The sequence below is a fragment of the Anabrus simplex genome, chromosome 6 (genome assembly GCF_040414725.1).
Source record: "Anabrus simplex isolate iqAnaSimp1 chromosome 6, ASM4041472v1, whole genome shotgun sequence".
Lineage (NCBI taxonomy): Eukaryota > Metazoa > Arthropoda > Insecta > Orthoptera > Tettigoniidae > Anabrus > Anabrus simplex.
This window is the reverse complement of record NC_090270.1, coordinates 274,578,276-274,605,288: the sequence shown is the minus strand read 5'-3', so window position 1 is coordinate 274,605,288 and position 27,013 is coordinate 274,578,276. Positions and strand designations below refer to the sequence as shown.

The 27,013-nt window shown below is 37.1% G+C and overlaps 1 protein-coding gene across 1 annotated transcript in view; it reads left to right on the top strand.

The window, feature by feature from the left end:
- Window positions 1–27,013, top strand: part of LOC136875976 (sodium-independent sulfate anion transporter) — a 136,610-nt gene that overhangs the window by 66,563 nt on the left and 43,034 nt on the right. Inside the window, exon 7 of the mRNA XM_068228442.1 lies at window positions 22,451–22,612. Within this exon, the coding sequence (XP_068084543.1) occupies window positions 22,451–22,612 (162 nt within the window). The remainder of the gene's footprint in view (window positions 1–22,450; window positions 22,613–27,013) is intronic.

The following is a 27,013-nucleotide window of genomic DNA, read 5'->3' as shown; positions in this document are numbered from 1 at the left end:
TTAATAATCTACCCTTAGTCCCATAATCCTCCAGTATGGCGAACATCTTTTCCCACTGTACTCTTGTCATATCCCTTGTCTAAATCTATGAAACATAAATATAACTATCTATTCATCTTATAGCATTTTCCAGTTACCTGGCACATACTGAATGTCTGATCCTGATGCCTCTCTGCGGTTTGAAACCACATTGGTTTTCATCCAACTTCCTTTCAACCACTGATCGCACTCCCCCTTCCAAAATCCCAGTGAACATCTTGCCTAGTATACTGATCAGTGAGTTACCTCAATAGTTGTTGAAATCCTTCCTGTTCCCCTGCTTATAGATAGGTGCAATTACTGCTTTTGTCCAATCAGAACTTACGTTACTAATACTCCATGCTAATATCATTCGTTACTCTATGAAGCCATTCCTTCCCACTATATTTTACCATTTCAGGTCTAATTTCATCTAATCCTGCTGCTTTATGATCATGGAGTTTATTTGCCATCTTATCCTCTTCCTCAAGCATAATCCACAAGCGTAATTTCACGAACATCATTGTCTTTCCGCCCCCCATGAGCTTGGTTGTTTGCAACATCACCAGGAAGATTTCCTTTTATGTTGAGAAAATGTTCAAAATATTCCTTCCACCTGTCCAGTGATTCCCTAGGATCTATTATGAGTTCACCCGTACCTAAAATACTATTAATTTCCTTTTTCCCTCCCTTTCTAATATTCTTTATTACTGTCCAAGAAAGTTTCCATGCTGTTGACCTAGCCTTTCTAAATCTTATCTAAATCTTCCCACAACTTCTTCTTGGATTCAATAACTATTTGTTGCTTGCTTTCCATTTCTTTCATTTATGTACAATTCCCTGTCTGCATCAGTTCTTGTTTGGAGCCATTTCTGATATGCCTTGTTTTTACATTTACAAGCGTATCTAACTTCATCATTCCATCAAGATGTTTGCTTTTTCCCATCTATAAACACAGTTGTTCCTAGGCATTCCCTTTCTGTTTCTACTACAGCATCCCTGTATGGTGATGGTGATTACTGTTTTAAGAGGAAGTACAACTAGGCAACCATCCTCTACATAACACTAATCAGAGAGAAGAATGGAAGGGATCTGACACTTCAAAAAATGAAGGTAACGGCCAAAGAAAGGCAAGGGCCATAAAGGGTGTGAAAATGAAAGACTCCCTAGCCCTCGAAAACTTAATACTCAGAAAAAAACAAGAGTTGACCAAGGGAGGTCAGATAGGATTGATTAAAGTGAGGAGCCTGGCACAAGTAAGTGGAAGCAATGCAAGGTCTCAGCTAAGGGCCCCATGGTCACCAACCCACACTCCAAAGTTCAGAGACCCTGGGGCCCCATTTAGTTGCCTCTTACGACATGCAGGGGATACCGTGGGTGTTATTCTCCTGCCTCCACCCACAGGGGTACATCTCTGTATGCCACCCATTCTCTTTCTATTTCCTGAACCTGCTTACTGTCCATTGTTTGGAACTTTTCACTAATTATATCCATGTACTTCTGACTAATTTCCTTGTCCTGAAGATTTTTTGCTCTTATTCATCTGCAGATTTCACTGTCTCTAGCTAGCAACCTAGGCCTTGAGATACTTTTATTATTATTATTATTATTATTATTATTATTATTATTATTATTATTATTATTATTATTATTATTATTATTATTATTATTATTATTATTATCATCCTGAGACAGAGACAGATAATTGAAAGTAACTTGATCTAGTACATACCAGTAGATAATAGCCTCAGCTAATGTGTGCAAATATTTAAATTTAATGCCATCTGGCTACTTAATGGGGCTTATGGAAGAAAGAAAGTATAATTGGCAGAGTCAGCAAAGAGGATGCATCTGAATGTGTTGGGAGTTAATGATTAGTATTAATAGCTCCTCATCAAATTCCACCTTTTTCTGCCAAGTTGTTTCCAAGGAGTTTCTCACCTTTCAAGTGGGAGTATGATTCATTACTCCCATAGGTCCAAGGTTGCATAAAATGTTATGTGCGTGCTTGGTGAAAATTCTGTGAAGCAGGATGCTACCCTTACTTACACATAGTCCCACTGAGGATCTCTTCCCTAAAGGGTTAGGGACCACTGGTGGATTTTATAGTCCTAGCCGCCTGAACACAAGGAGGCCCATGACTCAGAATACTGTATGTCCAAGATGCCCACTCCCATTCCATGGCAGCAAGTATCCCATCTCTCAGAACCAACTAGGACATGACTACAGCAACCCACACAATAAACCAAATGAATAATAATAATAGCCTCAGCTAACGTGTGCATGTATTTAAATTTAATGCCGTCTGGGTATTTGCTCATCAATTTTGATGTTCCATTTTACTTTCGGCCTACTAGACGGCAGAGTAAACCAAATCTCTCTTGGGTGTCTATTTTTGAGTTTTAATTAATTTTGTCAGGTAGACACCAAATGTATCACCAGAAACCTTTTGCAAGCTGACATTGTATGACATGGAATGTCGAATGGACTTTCTTCTGCCCTTCAAAAATCCAACTACCTCTGCCGGGTTTGAACCTGCTATCTTGGGATTTGGAGGCCAACATTCACCACTGATCCTCAGGAGGAGCTGCTATGTCACTGTACACTAATCAAGAAATAGCTTTATACCTAACCTGAGTTAAAAACAAAGTATGAGGCAAAAATTTGAAGTCTTCAGATTTTATTTACATTGCTGTGGAAAGAACTGATCCACTCACTACATTGTGAAGGTCTTATTTACAATTAAGCCAAAGAATATTAGGTAATGTTGATATTTAAAAGTAATACACTACAAAACTGATAATGAAAACAACAGATATAGTCTACCAAATACATATTTTAAAAACATATGAATGTTTCTAAACTCAGAGTACAGGCATGGCCTTCTGAAGTTAAATTACTGAGGTGTTCTGGTGTTTCTTCCATGATCCTAGAGTGATAACTTTCTAAGGCTCTCCATTACCAGTGTATCAGGTACAGCATCGAGCTCTTGAACAACAAATATAACTTAACGTACAAAACATTGTCTAATCTAAGATGTGCTTGGGAGGATGTCGAAAGTGTTGTGCATTCTGTGCAATATTGTGTGGGTATGTTTATTTATATTATTAGAGTAAATATCTTAAGAATCAATTTATTTATCCAGAATATAAGAATTATTTCTGAATAGAAAGAAGATTAGAACACCTTAGCATTTAACATACATATATATATATATATATACAATAAATAACTTACATAAAAAGAATATAGACTGAAACAATATTACATGTACAATTTCTAGAATTCTATCATTGGAGATGGCAGGCACACGTAATTCTCTTGCATATGGTGAATATGCAGAAGATACTGATGATGATTATGATGATGATGATGATGGAGGAGAAGAAGAAGATAAAAAAGAAGAAAAAGACAATGAAGATAAAGAAGATAACCGTAAAAACGTTACTACGAAAAGAGTTAGTTTTGTTGGTCTTGATGGTGTATGAATTTGTGAGCAGTCCATATGAGAAAAGTAATAGTTTTGAAGATGAAAATCCTGTTAAGGACAATGATGAAGTTGGTCAAGCTACTGTCGGTTATGATGATGCAAATCCTGTTAAGGACAATTATAAAGTTGGTCAATTTACAGTCAGTTATGATGATGTGAATCCTGTTATGGACAATTATAAAGTTGGTCAAGTTACAGTTGGTTATGATGATGTGAATCCTGTTCAGAACAATGATGAAGTTGGTCAAGCTGCAGTCGGTTATGATGATGCAAAACCTGTTAGCTGAGGAAGAATTCTATAACAGAAAGAACATAAAAAGAAAGAAGAAATGCAAACCCAAACAGAATGTGTGAAATGGTACGTGGTTTGTCTTGATCATACTTTGGTACTTAGAAATAATAATAATAATAATAATAATAATAATAATAATAATAATAATAATAATAATAATAATAATAAAAAAGTCACAAAAGTGAAATAACTTACAGTACTGCTACATACTTCAAAGTCAGGCCATGGTGTATGCGTAGCATGCCTGCCTGTCACTCAGAGGCCCTGGACTCATTTCCTGTCTTGTCCAAGGAATGTAATTGTGGTTCACTCAATGGTAGTGGTGATTACTGTTTTAAGAGGAAGTACAAATAGGCATCTATCCTCTGGGGTTCACTCAGTGGTGGTGGTGATTATGGTTTTAAGAGGAAGTACAACTAGGCAACCATCTCAGGGTTCACTCAGCCTTGTTAGTGGCTTTATGTCGCACCAACACAGATAGGTCTTATGGCAATGATGGGATAGGAAAGGTCTAGGAGTTGGAAGGAAACACCCGTGGCCTTAATTAAGGTACAGCCCCTGCATTTGCCTGGTATGAAAATGGGAAACCACGGAAAACCATCTTCAGGGCTGCCGACAGTGGGATTCGAACCTACTATCTCCCAGATGCAAGATCACAGCCGCGTGCCCCTAACCACACGGCCAACTTGCCTGCAAGCCTTGTGAGGCTAACTGAGGAGCTGATTGATACGAGAGGCACAAACCCAGTCAAGAAAGCCAAACAGAGTGGCTGAGGATGTTGTCACAATGACCCTGTGGCATTCCAGTGTCAGCAGACCATGTGGCTGGGCAGCAGTCATCTTGGCAGCCCAAGGTTTTAATGTGCTGTTGGTCTGGTTTTCCTTTTTAAGATGGATATATTTTTGGGCTGGGGATCTATCTGGAATTAGCATCCATCCGTCCATCCGTCCGTCTTCATTATGGACCGTTATGCCTTTCAGCGTTCAGTCTGCAAGCCTCTGTGAATTTACTAATCACCGCCACAATCCTCTATTTGTAACTGGTTCTGTGGCCTCATTTAGTCTTTAAATCATTGGAAACTGAGTCTAATCATTGTCATCTTGGTCTTCCCCTGCCACTCTTACCATCCATAACAAGAGTCTATTATTTTCCTAGGTAGCTTCATCCATCAAATTCATTCCTAACTTAGCCTTTATTTCCTCATTCTGAGTACCCTCATGCCATTGTTCCCACCTGTTTTCACCAGCAATCATTCTTGCTACTTTCATGTCTGTTACTTCTAGCTTATGAATAAGATATCCTGAGTCCACCGGCTTTCACTCCCATAAAGCAAAGTTGGTCTGAAAACAGACCGATGTAAAGATAGTTTCGTCCAGGAGCTGACTTCCTTCTTACAGAACACCGTACTGTTGATCACAATTGCGAGCTCACCGCATTAGTTTTACCGCACCTTGATTCAATCTATGTAGCACAGACAATTCTGTGTGGACAGAAAACTGTCACCGTGGTAACCAGGCAATCAGTGTTTATCATCCATCTATACTAAGTCTTCGTCATCTTTTTACCGTGTGCCAGAACTCTGCCTTCTGTATACAGTTTCCACTGTCTCTGACTGGTATCTTGTCTAGCAAAGCCCCTTACACATGGTAACATCACCGAAGGCAGCAGATTTTTTCTCATAATACGTATCTTGTGAATATTTATGGCCATAGAATTGTGTGCTAAAACAGCTACCATTTTGTACAACATAGATCTTCATAGGTGGAGCTATCTTGTGATATGGCAAGGGAATATTGTGTGACAGATCAGCAGCCATATTGCTGAATGTAGATCATGATGCTACCCATTTTGTTTGATTTGTTGAAACACTTTATCTCCCCTGTAGGTGGAGTGAAAGGATCCACTATTTTTATCCTCTGCATGTCATAAAAGGCTACTAAGAGTGAAACAATCAAAGAATCTGTACTTGCTCTCTCATCTTCTAAGTCCGAAAACATATCCATCATTCTATACTTTTTCGTGTAGCAAAGAAATTTACACAGGCCTAGATCTTAATTTTTGAGAGAGAGAGAGGGAGAGAAAGAGAGACAGTGAGAGAAAGAAAGAGAAGGGCATACACTCTCACAATTAAAGTCTTTTCCCTAATCATATACTGTATGTACTTCAGTATTTCAAATATTCTGCAGTACAGTGACATATCAGGTCATTTGAGTCCACTAGTTCCAAAACTGGCCATCTCCATGCTGTAAAATTTTTCAGTAGAGCCAGAAAACAATTCCTGATTATGTTATGCAAGATAAGAATATATTTCACCCATTAAAAATAGTATAAAAAAATAATTCTTTTCATAGACCTTGTGATTTATAATCATACATAATTCCTGCTTGGGTTATTTACATTTTAAATTGACATATGGCCGATTTTGGAACTAATCACGGGAAATTTTTCCCATTTTGGAACTAAAACAAGCAAGTTTACAGGTTGTTTTTCCCAAACAAATAAAAAATAATTGCTAAAGTGTTCAGAATACTTGAAAATAATATATTATGACAATTATAAGGCACATACAGTTGTCACTACAGTTGCTTGAAAAAAAAAAAAAAAAAGGATTAAATTCTCACACCGTGTCTGTGTTTTCCACCATAGTTGTACACCACTCTTCATTGGCATGACCTTCAGCATCTTAATTGTCACCCAGTTGCAGAACATATATTTATAGAATGCAAAGGACTTGATGCTTTTCCAGTCAATCCCAAAATGTTTCTTTAACAGCTTCTCAACATCTCTGAGTTTGGGTGGATTAACAATAATACCACCAAAAAACAATAACAGCTGGTGTCATATTTTTCAAACTCTTTCCTCTCTTAGTGACGCTTCTGAGGATCCCAAAATCCGACCTGTGATGCAGTTCCTCCAAAACTATAAAACCATTTTTATGTTGTTGAAGTGAAAACCACTTTGAAGGAGCAAAATTAAAATGCCATTGTCCTGTTGGTCTTGTAACATTTTCAGCCACTGATTTCCAATCATAAACTGTATACTGTGTCCCCAGATGAATAGTAGTCCCATGTTCAGAGAAGATTTCAAGATATTCCTGAGGTTCTGCAATTACTTCATGGGAGCAAATGACTTTCTTGATCTTAGCAAACACTCCATCCAGGGAGAGGAATGAGTGACCAACCATGGGAACAAATTATCTCGATCTTCTGAATGTTCACTGAAGCAGAATCTAAAATGCAGGATGAAAGCATAGTCATCATAGTAGTGTTCTGGCCTCCACTCCCATCAGCAGCTAATCGCAAAGTTGTGATGTTGTAAACTGTATTACAAAAAGTATGGTACTCAGCAGATGCAAATGTGCTGGAACCCTTTGAAAATTCTGATTCATTCCAGAGGTAAATTAATACATTTTCTCTATTGAGCGGAGATTTTGAATGTCCTTTCGCAACAGTGAAATGATATTGATATAACTAATGACTACAATAGGCCGCTTGATCTGGTACTCTCGGCAAAAGGTCATTTTTCTGGCAATCGAATGACATTGTCAGTAATCCATCCGTTTCCTCTCTCAGCAGAGCATAAAAAGCTTTTGCTTTGAGACCATATATTCTCTTTTGCGTTATCAGTTCATTCTTCTTGTTTGCATCTGCTTTACGCTTCCTTTTTTTAAAATCTGTTAATTCTATGCAAGTAGAGCACACATCTGTGCGAGGTTTACCACATCCAATATTATAACATTTGTTGAATATGCCTCAGAAGTAGCCTTCTTTCACGTGTAAATCTGGATTATTTTGCTTATTCTGTCAAATTGACCACTTCTTTTTAATGCTGAGGTCACTACTGAGGTATATACATTCCTTAGTTTTACTTCTGCAGTAATGTGACTCAATACCTTTGAATTTTTTAATAAATGTTTGAACTGCTGCCTGTCTATGACTAAAGGACTGTGAGCAATGGTCTCCTCCACGTGTCTCAGAGGGCATTTTTCCTGTTTTGCAGAATCATGAAAGAACACCGTGTACTCTATATTTGGTAAGTCCTAGCACATTCAAGAATGTTTCACGACAAACTAGACGCGTAGTGCCAGACCTTTTCTTTGAGGATGTAATATTTAATTGTTACCTTGTACCTTCTGTGCTTCACCTTTTTGGATCCCTTGCATTAGTGTATTTAATAAAAACCATCTCGGTTCAGTTTATCTTGGTGGCCGTAGAAACATTGGTGAAAAATATACAATGTCCATCTTATTGAGAGATGTACACTGGAACGCGGATTGTTGTGCTGGCATCTTGGTATTTTAGGAGGTCTGCAAGCAGCATATCTGACATACAAATAAACAAAAACAACCTTTTGTAAGACATAATAAGCTTAATAATAACAAATGTTTCATAGATTCCATTGTCAATTTTATGCAATACCAGAAACTTAGCCTTCAAAATTACAAAATACACATTATTCAATAATATGCACCTTTCCAATTTATCTCTGTTTTTTTTTCCTATCGATCAGGGTTTCTAGTCCTCTTCCTGCTTCTCCCTGGCTCACATGGCGAAGGAGAAATATCCATATTGTAGAATAAACTATACGTAAACATATCAAAACAGAACAATCTGCTAACACAATACGTGAGCAAACAAACGACAGCCAACCAGCTGATGTCATCAGTGTCACTAACACTGGTTTACGTAAAATCACTATGCAGCAGTTCAGAGATCACAAGAATGCTACTTTATCTTTGTAATAAATGTTATTTTACCATTGAAAGGCTTTAAAGTGTTGCTATACATCCATTTAAATGATTGAACGTTTATTTTATATCATGTAGACAACAATAATATCCAGTAAGAACATCTAGCAACTTGCCATTGACTGGCAACACTGGTAATAATGGACCACTCCATATGGCAGGCTTCGGAACTAACACATGGCCGGTTTTCAAACTAACAACATCGAGCAAATGGCCAGTTCTGGAAATAACCTACAATTATACTTCAGGCTGAATTTGACACTCAGTGATTTAATCATAGAAAGACAATAGCTTGGACTACCACTTTTTACAATAAAATGTATTTTCAGTTTCATTGCAGATGGCCAGTTTTGGAACTATTGTAGAAAGATAGGAACACATAATACAGTAGGATAAATACAATGACAGGTAATCATTAGAAGAGAGAGGAGGAAGCAACAAAAAAGTGGAGATGAAAACGTATAAAAGGATTATAACAATCTCCACATCTTCATACATGGCTGTCTTTAAATTGATTGGTTCTCTCCTCATCACTTGCAGTTCTTCTACTTCCATTTCCTCTACATCCATTTCTTCTGTTGGAGATGAAAACGTATAAAAGGATTATAACAATCTCCACATCTTCATACATGGCTGTCTTTAAATTGATTGGTTCTCTCCTCATCACTTGCAGTTCTTCTACTTCCATTTCCTCTACATCCATTTCTTCTGAGTCCGTGATGAGTTCAGTTTTGCTTCTCAGCTTAGGCTGGGACAGAAAATCTAGAGAGCTAGAGCAAGTTAGAGGATAATAATGCCATTGTCCCTTCAACCAACAAATCAGTCAAAGAGCAAAGCATGCCAAAGGTACAATACAGAACAGTAGGAAGCAAGACAAATATTTTGACATATTATCACTTAAGAAACAATACCGCACAACTGACAATGTTCTCTCTACCCATTTCCAAAAATTTTACAGCTATGACAAACTACTAAATTTGCTAGATTATAAATTATCGTGTGCATGACAGTAAAATTACATCCCTTATCTTTACTTTTAAACTAGTCAGTAATTTGGTATATAGTCTGTATTTATTGTTACAATTCAACATTTGTGTCCCCTCCTGCTACAACACGTCCAAAGTTGACTCTCTTCCACTACTCACAAACAAAGACTGAGCAGTACAAGCATTCTCTAATCATTAACTGCAGGAGAATTGATAATGAATACTCAATTACTTTCAATTTGAATATATTTTTCAGCACACTAACAAATTATATTTATCTTTTTAACACAAAGGTGTAAAATAACAATACTATAATTCTAAGATTGAAAAGTATTGTTGTAATATTTAGATAATATTAAGATAATGATGGTGTACTCAATGCCCTTCTTCCTTCCTGAAACTTCCATGAAGTATCCATGAACATTAAACCTATATCCAATAGTTAATGATGATTTCTATGAATTGTGTGTATAGCATTGAGTGTATATACTATTACCTCATTATGTATATTTCACTTCATGTTTGTTTTTGATAATAGTGTCCTAGTTTTTTTAGCGTAACTTTAGTTGATGTTTGGAAATTATATGTGTAAAATGTTTTATTTTTGAAACCATATTTAGCAATTAAATGCAATAGTTTAATATTCCTCATTATTGGGTCTGTACCTGCTTGGATCAAAATAAATAAATAAATTAATTAATTTTCCTGAAGACTGATCATGACTCCCAGTGACGTATGGATATGCAGAACAATTTTCATTGCATTAATTTTCCTATGCTTATGTCTAAAAAAAATTAACCTGAAATACATTAGAATGTAGGACTGCATAAATACATCATGCAAACATATATTCCTACAGAGACTGTAGTAGAAAATATATTGGAGGCATCTCAGAAAGTAGTGACCCAAGAGTTATGCTAGCTGGTGATTTGAATGCAAGGATTGACAAGTCAAACACTAAAATGGATCTGCTGATGGAGATACTAATGGAGGAAGGCTTAACACTTGCCATAAAAAAAATAAAAAAAACCATCAGAAAACATATAAAGCACCAAATGGCGCCAGTACAATTAACCTTGTTTTTAATTAGAGGAGAAGAAATTAACATCATAATCCAAGAAGGACACCTACCAGTATTAGTAAACATGTCCCAATAGTCTCAACAATCAGCACCCACCAGTTGCACCCAAAAATAATCCAGAACCCTGCATCACATCCAGGAAGCTAGATATAGATGAATTCAGATGGAACAAAATAACCAAAGTAACACCACAAATCAATCAGAACCAACTAGAAAATTCTATAGATCTTTGTACTAAAACTCTCTTGTCCTGCAGAATCCCCTTCAAAAGGAGGAGGGAACATCTACTGAAGATTGTTTCCGTCTTTTATTGTTTTTGTGTTCATCATCGTCGCTTTTTCTATTTGCTCTCTCTTTGGATCCTGACTTGTAATTGTGTTTATCCTATTACTGTATGTGTCCCTCCTATAGTTCCTTTAAGACTCCAGTGGTATTACATATATTAGGCCTAATAAGTTTTCGTTTACTTGCCTTTATAGATATTAGCCAATACCCTAATTTTTCACGACGTCAGAACTTCTATGCTCAGATGGCCAGGACTCTCTCTCTTTTCACTTTGTTTCACTCAGTCCAAGGACCTCAATCTTTCTTCTTTGCATGAGATCTACAAGATCCTCACATTTAGCAGTCAGGGTTATGATATTTAATGTCGCTATTTTGAATTTGTTTTCCCATCCGGGAATTTTCTTCTTTGAATAATTCCATTTAACTTTGTTTCTTATCGCTGTCATCCTTACCAGAATTATATACAAAAGGAGGTCTACGCCTTGATTTCTGTTTACATCTGAAGTTCATTTTACTGTTGAAAGTGATATGATAATTTTTTCTTCCCTTGCTGGTTTGCTGTGCCTAACATAAAGTGACGTTTTTCTGTCAGGGTTAACTCCCTTCGCCTTTGATAGTCCTCTATCCAATTTGCAAGGCAGCAGTGTTGTGATAAATTTGTGTCTTTTATTATAGATTGACCAGGTTAGAAATAGGTTCTTTTTTCCTTTTGTAAGTTATATTTATCCATCTTTCTTCAAAGTCATTAAATTGTAGAACTATGTTAATTTTTTGATCATTTTTGAAGACTTCATTTATGCTCAAGAATTTCAAGAGCATGATCTCAATTTACTCAAAGGTTATTTGTAATCGTACTTTTAGGGTGGTTTTTTGGAGACTAGTGATCCGGCACAAACTTCTTTCATGTCAAAGGCTAAGAGAGCTAAATCATTGCAACCTCCTGGCAATTTGTTGTTATTGAGGGTTGTTTCATTTGCCAAAACTAACATTAGTAATTATTACTCAAAATTAGTTTAGTAATGAGTAATTATTACTCAAAATTTTCCAGCAGACTGAAGAACCTAACTGTTATAAATTAACTGAGTCAGAACTGAGAAGAGATGGCTTCAGATATTACAAAAAATATTGAGGGCTTTGCTCTAATTGAATGGCTCACCCGAACAATGTTGTTACTAACAAAAATGAAAATTTTACAGGAGATGGAAAAAACATTTCTTGACTGTTTATACTGAAAGAATTCCAAACTAATTGCTGCTAGCTATACTCTATGTTCATATAGAAGTTGTTAAATAGTTATTCTATTCATACAACAATTACGTTTTGAAAAAACAAACAAACAAACAAATAAACAAACACACAAACAAACATTAATTTTCCTTAAGACAGGCCATGACTCCCAGTGATGTACGGAGATGCATTAAATATTTTTAAAATAGAACAACGTTGTAACTGACAAATATATATATATTTTTTACTTACAACATTACCAACTTTTAATTTAATCCCCTTATTTACAGTGTCATAATTATCAGTAAATATCTTATTATGATAGGCATGTCAGAAACAAACAAAAAAGATCACAGTTACGTTTTGTCACTAATAAGAAATACAAACATGCTGAAAATTCTGCAAATAAATTTAATTTAATGAGAGCAGGTCCTCATAGAATTTTCTAATTTAACTGGAATGTATCTACACATATACAATAGGTCCTTCTTCTTTGCAGCTGTAATAGACAGAGGTTCCGAATACACATTTGAAAAACTGTGGACATTCACTGGAGGTAAATTTCTGTAACCTCTTCCTCTTGTCTTCTTCGCAATACTCTGACTAATCCAAGGCTGGAGAATATTGTGACTTTTCCTGCCACGAATGGTTGTTGGGTCATCATTCATGATTTGGAGCCAAACATATTCCGTTATCTTGAATGAACCCTTACTGAAAGAATTTTCAACTACATATGCTCATATCTTTAAAATCTTTCTTTTCCATGACACAGACTAAAAAATTGGAGCTAGTGTTGCCTATGACTTCCACCCAGCCATTAGGTTCGTACACTTTTGCTGATTTTTCTTCTTTTCCACGAAGGCAGAGTCCCGGTCACAGGGCAGGAAGCTCTGACCAGTGATTAGAAATTTCTATTCAACAATAGAGAAATACTTCTGCAGTATTAAATGTTGCAAGAGAGCAATAATCTGACCACAGAATGAGATGCCTTGATTCTCCTATTTTCAGTGGTTGGAAAGTCTCTTTAGTATACTTCAGTATTGAAGAAGAAATCTCAGCAGAACCCCTTTTAGCCTCATACCAGAAGTATATAAAAGCAGTATTATTGCCAGTATTGTGGATAGAAAGGTTATAGCAGGAGTACTGTCTTTGGTAAAATAAAATTATGTAAATTGGGACAGAATAAAACTTGTTCTAAGTCAACACAAAGCACTATAACATCCTTATTTTCCTAACTAACAGCAGTATCAGCTGCCAATGATGTATATGCTGCCTTAGATCTGCACTGATGAAGTTGATTTTCCTTCTGTATTTTCTGCATTTCATCATTTAATTCTGCTGTAATGAGGCAAATAAAAAGACGATAGCAGTAAGCACAAGCATCAGATCTTGGAAGGCCAAATCTCAGCTTAAAGTCAGACTTAAAAATATCCCTATAGGTACTTTCTTTACAGTCAACTGGGTACTGCTCACAGAAAAATTTGTACATTTTTCTTAATGTCAAATCAGGATTTAAGGAAAACCTTTTACATTCATGTCTTGAGTAATGTTTCTCTGGTTTTGGAAAAGACTCTATGTGCTGTCTTACTAATGATTTAGTAATATGTGGGATCTTATATGGCCTATTACACTGTTTCCTATGCTTGTATTCTAGAGGCTTTCGGAACTTAATTTTCTCCTGCAGAATTTACAATCGCCGGGCAGTAATCTTCAGTGTATCACATAGTGTCTTTTGACAAACATGCAATTTATCACAAAGTAGGTGCCTTGCAAATTGGATAGAGGACTATCAATGACTAAGGGAGTTTGTTGTTGTTTGAGTCATCAGTCCATAAACTGGTTTAATGCAGCCGTCCATGCCACCCTATTCTGTGCTAACCTTTTCATTTCTACGTAACTATTGCATCCTACATCTGCTCTAATCTGCTTGTCATATTCATACCTTGGTCTACCCCTACCGTTCCTACCACCTACACTTCCTTCAAAAACCAACTGAACAAGTCCGGGGTGTCTTAAGATGTGTCCTATCATTCTATCTCTTCTTCTCGTCAAATTTAGCCAAATCGATCTCCTCTCACCAATTCGATTCAGTATCTCTTCATTCGTGATTCGATCTATCCATCTCACCTTCAGCATTCTTCTGTAACACCACATTTCAAAAGCTTCTATTCTCTTTCTTTCTGAGCTAGTTATCGTCCATGTTTCACTTCCATACAATGCCACGCTCCACACGAAAGTCTTCAAAAACATCTTTCTAATTCTGATATCAATGTTTGAAGTGAGCAAATTTCTTTTCTTAAGAAAGCTCTTCCTTGCTTGTGCTAGTCTGCATTTTATGTCCTCCTTACTTCTGCCATCGTTAATTATTTTACTACCCAAGTAACAATATTCATTTACTTCCTTTAAGACTTCATTTCCTAATTTAATATTTCCTGCATCACCTGCCTTCGTTCGACTGCACTCCATTACTTTTGTTTTGGACTTATTTATTTTCATCTTGTACTCCTTACCCAAGACTTCATCCATACCATTCAGCAACTTCTCGAGATCTTCTGCAATCTCAGATAAAATAACAATATCATCGGCAAATCTCAAGGTTTTGATTTCCTCTCCTTGGACTGTGATTCCCTTACCAAATTTCTCCTTGATTTCCTTTACTGCCTGTTCTATGTAAACATTGAAAAGGAGAGGGGACAAACTGCAGCCTTGCCTCACTCCTTTCTGGATTGCTGCTTCTTTTTCAAAGCCCTCGATTCTCATCACTGATAAAAAACCTGACTTTCTGTTAGCCAGAAAGGGGAGAAAAAGTTGTCAAATCACTTTCAACAGTTTATTTTTGGTAAATGCTATTTGTTTGGGGCGTCGACGTAGAAAGATCTTTTGCCCCTACTTGCACCATATGTGAGGAACCTGTGTATATTTTGTAAATGGCAGAAGTGTAAAGTGTTGAATGTGAGGAAAGGAACATCAAGGATGACACAAACACCCAGTTCCCAGGCCAGGGATATTAATCATTTACAATTAGAAAACCCTGACCCGGCCGGGAATCAAACCCGGGACTGCCAGGTGACAGGCGGACGCGTTGCCCCCTGCACCGCAGTGCCAGACACTTTCAACAGTAAAATGAGCCTTGGATGTAAACCGAAACCAAGACATAGACCTCCTTATATATATAATTCTGGTAAGGATGACAGTGATAAGATTTGAAGTTAAATGGAATTATTCAAAGAAGAAAATTCCTGGATGGGAAAACATATTCAAAATAGGAACATTACATACCATAAACCTGACTGCTAAATGTGAGGAGCTTGTAGATCTCATGGAAAGAAGAAAGATTGAGGTCCTTGGACTGAGTGAAACAAAGTGGAAAGGGAAGGGAAATAAATTACTGTGGAAAGAGTACAAACTCTACTGACATGGAAATAAGAAGGAAACAAGGAATGGTGTGGCATTCATAATCAGCAAGATCATTTTTGCTGTGGCTGATATAGAATATGTAAATGAATGAATTATTAATCTACATCAGAAAATTGACGACAACAACAACAAAACCCTGACCATTGTTCAGATTTATGTTCCACAGACTGGGTGTAGTCAAGAAGAAAAAGATGACTTTCTTCAAGAAGTAGAGGACCACATGCAACAAGATAATACTCTTGTTATGGGAGACATAAATGCTCAGGTGGGAACTGTAAGGTCAGGCTATAAAGTAGTGATTGGTCCTCATGGATATGGAAATAGGACCCATGAGGATGAATGTCTCGTTGACTTCAGCATACAAAACAACCTAATAATCTAGAACACCAGTATGGTTCATCACAGATATGATAGTGTTATCGTTCACAGTTTAAAGTGTGGCAATGAGAACAATTTCTTTGCATTCAATCGTTTGTGTACTTCCAATTTTTGGCAAATAGATTCAAAATGTTGATCCAATTTGCTTTCTTCAAATGGGGTTACACCAATAAAAATCCAGGATCATTTCATCACCTTCCGAATACTGTTTCAAGAGTGGTTTGGAAGAGGAATGTTTCAAAGTTGACTGTGTTCAGCTTGTCTTCATTCGGTGTGCTCACTGTGAAAGATGTTAATGTCTAGACCACGGATTACTTATTGTCCTTCATGTCTACTGCACTTGAACTGCCATGGGTGCGTAATGTATTTTATTTCTAGTATTTAAACATTACTGAATGCCTATCTACAATATTCAGCTGCATTTGGACTAATCTGCATGAGGATTCCTGTCTTTATATGTACTCACAGTCTATATTTGGCAGCTCGTAGCTCCTATGTTTCTTGCTCATAGCAGCTGTGATTTGCATGGTGTGCATATTTCGATATTGTCTATTCAACACACTATATAGATTCAAAATGTGCATGACAACAGTTGGGGTACCCCTTCCTTGTTAGAGTCATCAGTGAAAGGAACCTCAGAGTATTGTTCCAGGCATTACGGGCTCCTCTGCAGCCACTGTTCAGTGGACTGCAAATTGCAGGCCTCTGGGCAACAACAATTCCAGTGGCAGCTGCACGGTCCCAAGCAAGGCCACCTACAGTAATCTGCCTGCATCTTCAGGCACTTACGGTGAGATATTTGTCCTCATGGTATTGTACATTATGGACTTCCACTGCTGAAGTGCTAAGGAATGTTTTCTGTCTGACGGAATCTTTGTCATTATAATGAAATGAGACTGTGGTACATGGAACTTCCTGTAACATGCCCTGCTGTGTCTGTGTCTGGCCAGCCTCTAGCTGCCCTTTTATCCTGCCACTCATTACATCATCAATATGTGTTAGTTGAACCATTCTGACACATAATCACCATAAGCATATCTAAAAGCAACTGCACACATCCTCTCAGCACAGAACTCTGGACAGCAAGTTTGCACTTTGAATCACTGATCTGTTCACAGTACCACCATGCACCTAATCAAAGTCACAGTCACTGCAGGTTCTTTGGTATGATACATGGACATGATTTCAAGCCACAACATGCACACTAAGTTTTGCTTGTATCTGGTTTCCTTAATTTATGAGCACGAACCATAATGAGGATTCTGTGCCAAGTCAAAGGAACTTTTGTCTTGGTTGTCCTTGGCCTTTCTTCCATGTGTTTTCCCTTTCAGTAGATTGGTTAGAAAGGTATTATTTTGCAAAATGTGGCCAGTGAATTTAATTCTTCTCTGTATCATTAGCATCATTTCTCTCTTTCCTTGAATTTCTTGCTGGATGCTTTTGTTTGTTCTCTTTTCAGTCCATTTAATCCACAGCAATTGTCTTCAGACCCACATTTCAAAAGCTCCAGTTCATTTCCAATCCTGATTTCTGATTGGTCAAAATTGAGATCCATACAAAAAACATCTTCTTCCTAATTAAAAATATAAATTTGCACTGATCAAAAGATTTCTCTTATTGCTAAACGCCTGTTTGGCAAGTGCTATTGGCCTTCTGATCTCTTTGCTGCACCTGTTGTCATTCCTAGATAAGGGAAATTAGTAAGCTTGATCTTGGTGTGAATTTATTCAGGATGTTTACTCACAACTAATACCTTGGTCTTCTTAATATTAATGTTTAAATGTGAATCTGACAATACATTAAGCACCTTGAACAACTCCTTTTTGGAGTCTGTTAAAATTGTTTTGTCACCTACAAATTGAATGCAATGGTCTTTAATGAAACCAACTAAATTAAAACTTGTCTCTGAGACTGAATTTTTGAGAAACATTAAGTGGGCCATACATGCTGAGATGTATATCAAGAGAATGTCTCATGAGGCGGACTCTAGATACCAGTCTCTCGCCTTTGTGGCACTGTACATGCCGAGATTTGTTGCCAGTTTTGGTGGAAAGAATATGACATCCGATTCTCTAGTAGTCAAAATGCTTGCTATGGGGAGAGTTCTTAGCATATTGTACCAAGAACGCCCGTACGTAGCTATCTTGGAGAGCATGGATTTAGGCAAGGCGTGTACGGTCCATCCTTGGAATGCATACAAGAGAGAGAGGTTTTTGAAATAAACTTTTAAACTGAACTGTTTGTTTATTCATAAATGAACACAAGTTGCATATCACCTTTAATACAGCCAGAGTTGGAAAAGAGGAGTGAATGTCCTTTGTGTTGTGGCAGGCGATGTCTCTCACTGCTAGTACTCCTTCCCACACCATACGTCAGCTCTCTGTACCATGGGACCACGTGAATTCCCATGACGACTAGAAGTTCTGGAAGTTTTGGCAGATCGCAGACGGTCTGGGAGTCTAAGTTCCGGGGTTCACTCATTCGGTACATTTCTGCATACTTGACTGATTATTGGTGCAGTTTGAAATTAAGTTGAAGGATTCCCATGAAGGGAATAAAGAAATCTGGTTATACCATAGAATGTCAATAGAATCTATCACAAATATTCCTTTACTGTAACTGCACTTATGAAAATAAAGAGATTATTCTGTGATTCGAATGTTAATGGGATCAAACGCATGCTCAAAGCAAAATTCACTTGACACAGTTTTTAAAGATTTTCAAAAGAAACATTTCACTTGGCACAGTTTTGAAAATAAAACATTCACTAGGCACAGTTTTGAGAATTTCACTGTGCACAGTTTTAAATAAATTCAAAGTAATGATTCATTTGTGTGTTTCATAGTACATGAAGTAAGAGAACACAAATGCGTGTTAAACGCAATCCAAGATATTAAAGTACACACACGTTCTCAGTAGAAAACAGCAAACAGAAACGGTCAGGTTAAGCAACATGACGGCTAAGGAAGGATTAGCAGAAAGCGGAGGGACCACATCCAGGTGGTGAAAGGTATTAGTAGCGCTGAAGAAGCGAAATCAATGGTGATTCAATTTGAATATACATTTTACTTAATAATTTAGATTGACATAACGCGCAAATGTGATCAGACAAAATTACACTTTAAAAAGGGAAATGATTCTAACAATAATTACGAAAAATTACCTAGCAGGTTCAAATTCAGTGATGCTACTTTATATCACTTTAGGGGAGGAACATCACACGTAATGTTCCAAGTTTCAAGGCGCATTATAATACAGTCAGAAAGAATAAAATTTAAGTAACATTATACAGTCAGAAGGATATACACGGAAGAAAGGAAAACATAATATTTAAAATGATTATCTTAGCTCAGAGCTCATTTAGGAGGCAGCCCCCTCAAAAACACTTCTGAGAAAGGGTGCCCATTCTAAATGTGAGTACTCTAAGATGACGCAGATCTATAAGACAGCCTCAAAGGGGAAAATTACAATTTACAATTACATCGAGAGGCGTTGAACACACAATTTATGAAAACAAAAGAAATGGGAACTGTCTCTTAACAAATATGATGTGACTTGCCGGAAAGGCTAAGTCATTTTTAAGAAAAATTTGGTGACTGAAGGAAAAACGGGTAAGCTCCGGCAAAAGGAAATTAAACGGAATACTACATTTGAAGATAACTACCAGAAAGATGAAAAAGCTAAGTGCTTACCTGTTGGAGGGGCCAAGAAGACCCGTCAGCTGGAGAAGGCAACCTCTCCCTTCAGCGGTCAAAATTACAAGACGGCTTGGAAGACTTTGGCTCTCGCCAAGCGCTCCACTACTGGAAATGGTATTATTTATTTATTTATCGTGTCAGAAGTACAAAGTAAGAGAGACAAAAATTAAACAAGGAAATTTTAAACATTGGTTGACCAAAAATTGGCCACGACAAGCGCATTTGGAGTTGCCCTCATTAGGTCTTTAATGGTACAAGTGGCTGGAGAAGATGGACACAGTAGAAGATGCTCGTTAGTCTGCTTAGTACCACACTTGCAGTAAACTGTATCCACAGGAAGGCCCCATTTCTGTAGGTTGGTCTTGCATCTCGTGGTGCTGGAGCGTAATCGATTGAGAGCCTTCCATGTTGTCCACTGTTCAGAATGTCCAGGAGGAAGTTCTTCCTTTGGAACCATCCATTCTCTCAAATGTTGACATTTTTCCCGCCACATTGAGATTCTTGCTTGTTGTGGTGTTCCTTTAAGAGCTTCAGTGGTTGTCAAGAAGCTCTTTCTCGATTTCAACCTAGGATGTGCTGGTTGACAGGCATACAAAGGATGGGCTTCCATAGTCATAGCCTTGCTTTTCTCATGCCTAGCAGCAATCTCACTGGAAATGGTGACATAGAGAAATGACCAATGAGCGTCCCTCATTTTCCTTCGTTCACCAATCACAAATATTTTTATTATAGCCAATAAGGGCCCAACAGATAATGCTGATCGAGAAATTTCCAAACTGATGCAAAATTATGCAACCGGAAACTCCTGGAAGCATTGTATCTGATCTGGCATGTGTGCCACCGTATATCCCCCAAATATTTCATCTTACCTTTAAAAGTTTTTAAGACTAATTTTTCACAACAACCAAACAATCTTGAAGCAGTTTGATAACCAAATAATTCCAAATATTCCCACACACAGGAGACACAGAAACAAATAAATAAATGAACACCTGAATATACAAAATTAATACATGAACATATAAAATTCCCCACAGTGTTCAAAATCCAAATAATCACTACAACTACAACGTGTTAAGTACAGACGTATGAATTTAGTTCCGTTCACATGCTATTGTAACATGACAGTTGACATTTACAGAATGTGAAGTTATTTCCATTCACGTGTGATAATATGGGGTATTTAGTTATGAAGGTGAATAACGTTTTGTTCTCTGAGACCACTTTGTTATGTCTAATACTGCAGATGGGATCATGACCTTCAACCACTTGTATGAGAATAATTTCCCTTCACTGAAGCTACTTGGTTAAGTCTATTCAACTCTAATATAGAATAAATGTTAATCAGGCTTCAAGCTGTATTTACGAACTCCTAGTCTTATGCACTGTTTTAAAGGCTGAGTCAACTTCTCCACTCAAAGAAAGAATTTGAATTTTGCTTGGAAATACAAGTCCTAAGATTAGCACTTGACATTCAACTAAGTTTGAATTCACAGTTCCAAAATCTAAGTTCAATTGCACAGTTCTAATATAACTTGAAAAATGCAAGTCCGATGTACACTACCCGGAATATGCACTGATAGAAAATATTCAGTCACCTTTATACGATGGATTTCCGTTGAAGTCCATAGTAACACACTCGTAGAATTCCATCATAGACCATCCTACAGTCAGCCAGCACAGTTGGGCTGTGGAATCACACATTGTCTGTCTTGTCACCTGATCCTCAATTTATACAAAACTAGCTGGTCGCGTCATGAGATTTCCCTATAACTTCAACTTGCAATAACTTCATCAATTTTGCATGGATTTGCTTGAGACTTGGTAATTATTGCATAATTTAGCATTGGCCACATGGTGATGTAGTCCAAATCATGATGCTAATTTATTTATTGAGTTGCTGGGCATGGAAGTATAGAATATTCTATATGACATAGCCTGTCCTTGACCGACCAGCACCGAGTTCACTCCTCATTCACCAGCTGCGGTCAGTTAATCTTGCGCGCAGCAGGTATTTCAAACTTTAAATACTTTGAGAGGAAACACTGTATCAGTGCTCCTGGTTCAATATGTTTGATGAAAAATCAAAGGAACTAAGAATATAGTCTAAAAATGGTTAACAAAGAGAGTAAATTACTCTCATGTTTTACTTTTAACAGAGTTGGCAGAAGATTTCTTTAGTTATTGGAGGAAGTGTGTTAAAACATTTTATATTTTGTTACAATTCATAGGCCCTGAAAGTCAAAAACAAGATACAATTATGAGAGAAGCAGTGAGTGCCAAGGAAGGATTAGTGGTAACATTGAGGTACCCGTTCTCTTGGACTTGTGCGAATTTTACTCAGTTAATGCTGAAATGCACGTCTGACAAAACGTAACAAAAATTTTGTATGCATTCTTACTGGGATATCTGTCACTATAACTGTCATTTTTGAATCCATGGACAGGTGTACTTTTGGTAGAAATTTATAAATTCTGCCTAAAAGGCACACTCAGATATTTCTCTGCTCACGATCACTTTTCAAAAAATACTCTGTAAAAGCAAGTGATACACGCTATACCTCCCTACACACGTGTAAATCAGTTGAGACTTGTATTATGTTGCTTATATCAGTCTCAATGTCTCTTGTCCAGAGTGAGAGACGCGTTACCTGCTCCATTTTGTCGTGATACCACCTGAGACCAGTTGTGACAACGCTACACACTATAGAACTGGTATCAGTTTTGCGTTTCTTGTGACAGTCTCTTGATACCGTACTTATCTCAGAGTGTATGGCCTGCTTTTATTTAAAGATTCAACTGAAATAAAAATTGTGTGTTTACTATTTCCAGCCACTGGAGCCTCTCTAAATGCAACTCAAGAGATGCTGACACTTGGTCTGTGCAACATTTTTGGTTCTTTCTTCCAAGCCATGCCAACCTGTGGAGCATTCACCCGGAGTGCTGTCAGCAATTCCAGTGGAGTGAGAACCCCTATGTCTGGACTATATTCTGGTAACTATTCTGAATAGGAAATATAAAACAAATACAAAATATTATTCAGACTGAACTGGCAGAAAAATGTCATGTTCTGACGTGAAAATCCCCTTTTGAAAAAACAAAACAAAAAAGTAACAAACAAACAAAACACATTACAGACCATGAATCTCATGTTAAATCCATATTGATGGTTGAACTTCTTACAAAAGTGTACAAAAATAGTTTAATCCTCCTAGTCAATACTATATATCTTACATCCAATTAAGACAAAACTTTACATATAAATAGACATGTTTCAACCTGGCATTGGGTCATCCTCAATAAGACAAGTAAATTGAATTAAAAACATAGGAAACACACAAAATGAAATGTTAATTAAATTTTAAAAAAACATTATGAAAGTTAAAAAACTGTGAAATGTTGATCGTTAAAACAGTCGTGAGCTGGAGGCCTTTCTGTTTCAATGTTTTGTTGTCCTTTGGTGTGGGGTTCAACTGGTATCTGTATAACTGTTGGTTTAGTTGTTTGTGTTTCAACATGGGCTGATATAATAATAATAATGCCTATGTATATCAGCCCATGTCGAAGCACAAACAACTAAACCAACAGTTATACAGATACCAGTTGAACCACACCAAAGGACAACAAAACATTGAAACAGAAAGACCTCCAGCTCAAGACTGTTTTAATGATCAACATTTCACAATTTTATAAACTTCATCATGTTTTTTTTTAAAACTTTTTAATTAACATTTCATTTTGTGTGTTTCCTATGTTTTTAATTCAATTTACATGTCTTACTGAGGATGACCCAATGCCGGGTTGAAACATGTCTATTTATATGTAAAGTTTTGTCTTAATTGGACGTAAAATATATAGTATTGACTAGGAGGGTTAAAATATTTTTGTACAATTTTGTAAGATAAACAAAACACACACATATATATATTTATATATTCGTGATTTACCATATTCCTGCTGTCACCAGCATGCGCTTGAGGTTATGTAAACATGTTAAAAGTTGTAACAGGCTGAATCCTTAGGACAGGGATGGCAAACCTTTTCCGACTAGCATGTCAACTAAGGTCTTGGTTATTACTTTTTACTGTCTAGTGTGCCACCATTTATATTCATTTAAAATCACCATGAAACCCCCTCTTTTGATTTCATTTAGGCATTAGATTGCATTACATACGAGTATAAATCTATTTGACTGAATGTTTCATGATTTTATTTTGCAAACATCTCTGAAAATTATGTTTCAAAAAAAGAGGTAAATTTTAAAAATAAGGTATATTTTTGCTTTAGCCTAATAACACTTGTAAAAAATATGACCATAGAATTAATTGTGACATAGTTCTTTATTAAAATGTAATGTTAAAATATGCCATGTTGGTAGATTTTTGCCCTATTTATTACATGTTAAAAACATTCAAATATGCTAGTATGTTGTGCGGCGTGGACTGAAGTTGTGTTAGCGTGTCACCTGGTCACCTGTTTTTTGCCTGTATTGAACTTACTAACATTTCATGTATTGAATATGTGTATATAATAACAAGAAATTGTAACTAATATCACAGGTTTGCCATCCCTGCCATAGGATGGATGGATCGATCAATCAATCAATCAATCAATCAATCAATCTGCATTTAGAGCCATCGCCCAGTTGGCAGATTCTGCACCAATTGTTTACCTATCTTTTCTTAAACGTTTTCCAAGTTTTTGGAAATTTATTGAACATTCCCCTTGATACTGTATTCCAATACCTCACACCCTGTCCTATAAATGAGTATTTGCCTAAATGTCCTCCTGAAATCCAACTTTATATTATGATGTTTCCTACTTTTAAAAGCTCTGCTCAAGCTTATTCATCTACTAATGTTATTCCATGCCAACTCCCTGCTGACAGCTTGAAACCTACCTTAAAAATAAATAAAATAAGATTGGTGGATGTTCCTCCTAATCAATACAATTTATATTTGGTACAAAATATTATATAATGGTACTATTTGTCAACAACTACACATGTATTTGCACAATATTTTGTATTTTTTAATATTTTTAACATATGGATAACATGAATTATATGTTGTCAACAACAAGGTCAAAACCGTAAGTGTCATAGTCATCAACCGTTTTTTGGAGTGACACTCACAATACAATGATGTGAATTATTTGTCAACACCTACATATGTATTTGCACCACATTTTATATTTCTATCTTTTTATCATATGGATAACACAAATTATCCTCCTCTGCAAACCATGTGACCTTGCCGCGGTGGGGAGGCTTGCGTGTCCCAATGATGCAGATAGCCGAGCCGCAGGTGCAACCATATCGGATGGGTATCTGTTGAGAGACCAGACTAACGAATGGTTCATCGAAAGGGGGGTAGCAACCTTTCGGTAGTTGCAAGGGCGGTAGTCTAGATGATTGACTGATACGGGCTTGTAATAATACTCAACATGGCTTAGCTGTGTTGATACTGCTACACGGCTGAAAGCAATGGGAAACTACAGCCATAACTACCTCCCGAGGACATGCAGCTCTCTCTGTATGAATGATGTACTGATGATGGCTTCCTCCCGGGTAAAATATTCCGGAGGTAAACTAGTCCCCCATTCGGATCTCCGGGTGGGGACTACACGAGAGGGGGCGATCATCAGGAAGATGGATACTGACATTCTGCGAGTCGGAGCATGGAATGTTAGAAGTTTGAATCGTTGTGGTAGGTTAGAGAATCTGAAAAGGGAGATGGATAGGCTAAAGTTAGATGTAGTTGGTATAAGTGAAGTACGTTGGCAGGAAGAACAGGATTTTTGGTCAGGCGACTACCGAATTATCAACACAAAATCAAACAAGGGAAATGCAGGAGTTGGTTTAATAATGAATAAGAAAATAGGGCAGCGGGTAACCTACTACGACCAGCATAGTGAAGGAATTATTGTTCTCAAGATAGACACCAAACCAATGCCCACCACAATAGTGCAGGTCTATATGCCTACTAGTTCAGCGGATGATGAAGAAATCGAAAGAATATATGAGGAGATAGAAGATTTAATACAATATGTAAAAGGTGACGAGAATCTAATTGTGATGGGAGACTGGAATGCAGTGGTAGGCCAAGGAAGAGAAGGTAGTACAGTAGGAGAATTTGGATTGGGACAAAGGAACGAAAGAGGAAGTCGGCTGGTTGAATTCTGCACTGATCATAATTTAGTCCTTGCCAATATTTGGTTCAAACACCACAAACAACGGCTGTATACGTGGACGAGACCTGGAGACACTGGAAGGTATCAAATAGACTTCATTATGATTAGGCAGAGATTCAGAAACCAGGTGTTGGATTGCAAAACTTTCCCAGGAGCAGACGTGGACTCTGACCACAACTTGTTGGTCATGAAATGCCATCTGAAGTTGAAGAAATTGAAGAAAGGAAAGAATGCAAAAAGATGGGATCTAGACAAGTTGAAAGAAAAGAATGTGAGGGATTGTTTCAAGGAACATGTTGCACAAGGAATAAATGAAAAGGCTGAAGGAAACACTATAGAGGAAGAGTGGAGAGTCATGAAAAATGAAGTCAGTAGGGCTGCTGAAGAAATGTTAGGAAGGAAGAAAAGATCGACTAAGAATCAGTGCATAACTCAGGAGATACTAGACCTGATTGATGAACGATGAAAATACAAGAATGCTAGAAATGAAGAGGGCAGAAAAGAATACAGGCGATTAAAGAATGAAGTGGATAGAAAGTGCAAGGTATGTAGCTAAGGAAGACTGGCTGAAGGAGAAGTGCAAGGATGTCGAAGGCTGTATGGTCCTGGGAAAGGTAGATGCTGCATACAGGAAAATCAAGGAAACCTTTGGAGAAAGGAAATCTAGGTGTATGAATATTAAGAGCTCAGATGGAAAGCCACTTCTAGGGAAAGAAGACAAAGCAGAAAGATGGCAGAAGCATATCCAACAGTTGTATCAAGGTAAAGATGTACATAATTTGGTTCTGGAACATGAAGAGGCTGTATATGCTGATGAAATGGGAGACCCAATTCTGAGGTCAGAGTTTGACAGAGCTGTGAGTGACCTCAATAGGAACAAGGCACCTGGAATTGATGACATTCCCTCTGAATTACTGACTGCCTTAGGAGAAACCAGCATGGCAAGGTTATTTCATTTAGTGTGCAAGATGTATGAGACAAGAGAAGTCCCATCCGATTTTCGGAAGAATGTTGTTATACCTATTCCCCCAAGAAAGCTGGTGCTGACAGGTGTGAAAACTACTGCACCATTAGTTTAGTATCTCATGCCTGCAAAATTTTAACATGTATTATTTACAGAAGAATGGAAAAACAAGTTGAAGCTGAGTTGGGAGAAGATCAGTTTGGCTTCAGAAGAAATGTAGGAACACGTGAAGCAATCCT